The following is a 4806-nucleotide window of genomic DNA, read 5'->3' as shown; positions in this document are numbered from 1 at the left end:
AGGGACTCTAGACTATGGATTATGTTTTACAAAATCTGATGCGTACACGGATTGCTTCCCGCAATAAGTGCACACTCAAGGAATCACTCAAGAACCTTTCGTGTCCAAAAGAGGATCTTACCTTGTAGACTCTTGGATTTTGAGATCCCAACTCTACAAATGTCTCACCAAACTAACAAATAATACTCTCAACCCTTAGATTATTAAGCAAGGCTAAGAATTAGAATATTAGGAATCTAGCACTAGAATTAAGATACAAAAATAAAATTAGCTATATAATATGAGTAATAGTATTCTTTTTGGGTTTTTGGATATGTGTGTGAATATAAAGAACAAGATAAGGGGATAAACTAGCTTCTCACTAGCCTACCAAGATTGAATGCTTCTCACAAACAACCTAAACTTCAATGCACTTCTCATGTAAAGAAAAGAGAGAAATTTCACTCAAATTGAATTCTTACAAGGTGTGTCTCAAACCATTGGGTTTATGGGGTATTTATAGGGGAAAATAAGGTATTAAATATTCTAGGTCACTAATCCCACCCAAAATAAAAAATTACAACTTTGTAAAAGTAATTCCCACCCAAAATTAAAAATACAAAATAATTCCCCACCCAAAATTAAAATACAAAATAATTTCCCACCTAAAATTAAAAATACAACATTTTGCAAAGTAGTTTCCCACCTTGCAAATAATTGCAAATAATTTCACACCGGGAAATTTGATCTGATACTGAAGTCTGAATTGTCTTCAAAAGTTTTTATGTGAAGACAATTGAATAGAATTATTTTTCCAGATTGATCTTCTTCTTCACAAAAAGATGTTGGACTCCAATCTGTTTGCACAAAAGTGTTAAAAGCCTCTTTAATCTTCCTTGACTTAGATCTTGTTACCGGGCCACTCGAGACTTTTAATGGATCATTTATTTGTTGCATTCCGGTCTCATCAAAATCTGACTCTGATGGCATCCATGTTTTCTCAGACTCTGTTTGGGTGGGGTGCCTTGATGACTGGAACTTCATTAGTGGTTTTGCTGTTTTCATTGTCGTAAGCAAAAGATAGTGGCTAGATCTTCAATAGAACCAGAATACAAAGCTATAACAAATGTCTCAACAGACGTAACTGTTAGACATGCCCTAGGAGCCAACATTTATTGTTTTGGGCATTAATTTATTATTAAATAAATACAATAAATAATTGTTTTATTTATTTATTTATTTATTTTGGCTTAGTTAATATTTGATATTATTCCATACAATCTTCTTAATTCTTCATCCTTAAGAGTTAAGAATATGAGTGACGAAGAATTAATAAATGAAGAATTGTAAAAATGTTCCTAGTCATAGGAATTCTAATTGGGCATTTAGAATTCCGATAAGACTAGCACATTGTCCTTCTTATTGTGAGTCTCATGCCATTCTCTATGAGATACAGATAGTGGACATGTGGATGATTGTTAGAGAACAAGTCATTGAACAATGACTGACTACAACGTACCGCATGGTGTTTACCTACGTGTCATCGGTATGTTGTATGTTACAAGTATGCAATAATCTTTTGACTTGAGACAACATGGTTGTCTCGTACATATGGTGAACTAGTTTTTGCCAGTATGCGCCTTTTGTTTATTATGGGACTATAAGTGTACTTGGTGGCCTAGTTCAGTATTGTACGGAAACATGTGTGCGTTCAATAGAGGATCCACCGCCTTGAGGTAACAAGGATGTTCTAGTCTATTCAATAATCGTACCACAAGAATCTCTGGCCAGAGTATAATGAAGTTGGACTTCAGGTTAAGAATATTGAATAGACATATTGACCAGGTTTATGGGTTTGACCAAGTTTGACCATGACCTTTACCTGGTTCGGAACAAGTGTTGTGTGGAAGGAATGTTACATGATATTTGTAACGAAAATGTTCACTATAACATATTAAAATATATTCATTGTCAACTAGGTAGTCATGACATACTGCTAGGTGTCATTCATGACTTACGAGTTATTTAATAATGAGTTATTAAATATTACTCGTTGCTAGTTTGACTATGAACCTAAAAAGTCACACCTTAATGGTTCGAGGTAATGCTGAGAATTTTAAAAGAAATTGATAAAGAGTTATCGATATTGAATTAATACATTAATAATTGATTAATGAATTAATCTCTTATTATAATAAAGCCAGGGGATTTGACCTCTAATATGGCTCCAATCTCCTGCTCAATGTTTTGGAGGTTTTTTTTTTCTTTTTGATTTTTTATTAAAAAGTCTTGCTTTAGAGATTTTGCTTCCCAATATCATTGGTATTAGAAAACCCAATGAAAGAAGTTAAAGCATCCGTGTAGCTGGTTTTGCTTCCCAAACATTAACATTTAACAGGTAATTAATTAGTTGCACTTACCAATGTGTTTACTTTTACAAGTTACAATACAATAAAAGAGCATGCTAAAAAATAATAATTACAATTTTTGAATCTAAATTTGGGTGGGAAATATCCTATAAATACTACATGCCCAGCAGTGAAATCCAACATTAACGCCAAGGAAGCCAAGGAAAATCAGGAAACAAGGCAATACTCCTACCATTGACACCTGAGATCATCAAAAGCATATTATGATGATAATAGCAATAAAACTCAAACACAAGTAAGTTCATGCTTATTCTTACCTTCTAAATGATAATGTATGTGATTATATAAAGAGAAGTTTTCCATCTTCATGGCTTAGTTACTATTTGTTCTGTTCATTGTATTCATTAATCTTATTGAAGCATGAAAATTATGCCATATATCAGAAGCACTGTCAACCATGTAATTTACAGGTAAGACCAAATAATAGTGAAGAAGTTGACGGTAAGAGGAAACACAAAGCTACAAAGAGGTAAAGTTCATGGCATACCTGATTTCATTTCTTCAATTGAGAGTATATATCATGTTCATAATTGTTGTTGTATGCAATGAGTAACTGATATCTACTTTTGATGTACTAATTCAAAGATAATATTCTTTATGGTCCATTCTTTGAAGAATATAACACAGAAATGGACTGCAAACAATCATTAAATAAAAATAATTATTATCAATTCTGTTACCATTTGAAAAAAAAAGAATCTTGTGTTACAACTGTAGAAAAAAACATATATGGAGTAGAATAGTAGCAATCCACTTTCACATGACTAGAAAATTTCACAAACACAGAGCAACATGAAGATAAAGTCATGCCGGCATTACCAACTTTTTACAACAGTAGAAAGTTTTATACCAGAAATCATTTTGCAATAACTAATTCCATCCACTGGTCTCTCACATTCTCTTTAGTTATCTTCCATAGTAATTCACATTTCACTATTCACACAATTGTAGGTTGTACAACATAACACTCAAATCAAAAAACACAACCAAATAAAACATCTTGGAAATGGAATAAAATATGACAGCACAATAGAATCTACTGCTGAGAATGATTCCGAACTGAAAATTTACTCACCCATATCAGAACCATTCCACTGAAAATTCTTGAATTCAAGGTCATCATCTTCCTCATTTCCAGTAGGACCGTCAATCACACTTAGAGCATTCCTTTGGAATTTGACCTCTATGCCATTTGTAAGCACCTGCAATTTTATTCATCCAATTATCTTGGAACTAAACACTGCAAGTCTGCAATCCACATTACTAGCACATGTGAATAGAGCATTTCAATTGATTATTTTATTTGTGCCATTACCATAAAGACTAAATGGATGCCAATCTGAAAATAGATATTTAGCTTTCTCAGAAGTCCAAAAAGCAACAGAATTCAGTCCCTAATCCCATGTATTAAATAAGGGATTCTTGCAGCATTGATAAATAATAGACAATGGAGAAAATCACAGTTGAAGGCAATACCAGGCCACTTAAAAACAGTAAAAAGAAGTGAATAAATAAAATAAAATAAAAATTCAAAGAGGGAAGCAGATTAAGCCAAGATCTACTGCAATCACTCCAAAACATGAAAAGCTAAAAAAAAAATTGGAGGGAATTACCAGCCAATGCCATCCACAAAGGCCAACTACTTTCTTGACCAAACCCTCAAGACCCACGAGCACGGACTTGGTACGGTGTGTAATTATCCAAATATGAAGTTTATATTCTCTATTTTATAAAATACCGATTTTACACTTCAAATATTTCTGATTTCAAAATCTGATTTCAAACTAGAGATCTATAGTTTTGAGCTAAGGGACTACTTATCTTTATCAGATGCGTTTTGCCCCTATAAATGGAAGCTTATGACCTGCAAAATCTGTTTGCATGCATATCTCTCCTGCTTCTTGTGCTTTTCTACACCTATATTCGTTTGTTGATGGTCAATAGATAGATCGGTAAACAAAGAATTAGGGTTTATGGTTAATGAATTAAAATTAACTTTTGTTTGTAGAATGTAATTAAAACATACCTTGTGAGAAAGCTATGGAAGACGATGTTTCTAAATCGAAACAGTCTAGGGTTGAGACTGTACGAAGATTTTTGGAGATGTCTTTGCGATGCTGAAGCGAGGGAATTAGAAGCAGATTGTAGGTAGTGTTTGCGTTAAGGAGCAGAGTGAAAGACGACTGTGATCTCCGCATTGATTTCCAGTTATGTCGAGGGAGACAATGTTGCGGCCGATTAGGGAGGAACACGATGGGCGTATGGGTGAAGGGCTGATGGGAGTTGGGTTGAAATGGGTGGGCTGGGTATTTATAGTGGGGGTAAAGGATTAATTTGGGCTGTAAATTGATTGTGGCTATATGGTTTGTAGAGTTTGGGCTGATTTGTTAGGTTGGGT

At 33.8% G+C, this 4806-nt stretch overlaps 1 protein-coding gene across 1 annotated transcript; it reads right to left on the bottom strand.

The window, feature by feature from the left end:
* Positions 1-2363: 2363 nt before the first annotated feature.
* Positions 2364-4606, bottom strand: LOC116024376. The gene is made up of 6 exons (XM_031265270.1): positions 4435-4606; positions 4273-4325; positions 4022-4132; positions 3484-3610; positions 2896-3042; positions 2364-2589 (listed from the first exon to the last, which is right to left on the bottom strand). The coding sequence occupies exons 1-5, from the start codon at positions 4604-4606 to the stop codon at positions 2969-2971; spliced, it is 537 nt and encodes a 178-aa protein (XP_031121130.1). The 3' UTR covers positions 2364-2589; positions 2896-2968.
* Between the last annotated feature and the right edge of the window lie 200 nt (positions 4607-4806).

The sequence above is a fragment of the Ipomoea triloba genome, chromosome 7, assembly GCF_003576645.1.
Source record: "Ipomoea triloba cultivar NCNSP0323 chromosome 7, ASM357664v1".
Classification (NCBI taxonomy): Eukaryota; Viridiplantae; Streptophyta; class Magnoliopsida; order Solanales; family Convolvulaceae; genus Ipomoea; species Ipomoea triloba.
Note: the sequence above shows the minus strand (reverse complement) of the source record. Positions and strands in the feature narration are given on the sequence as shown.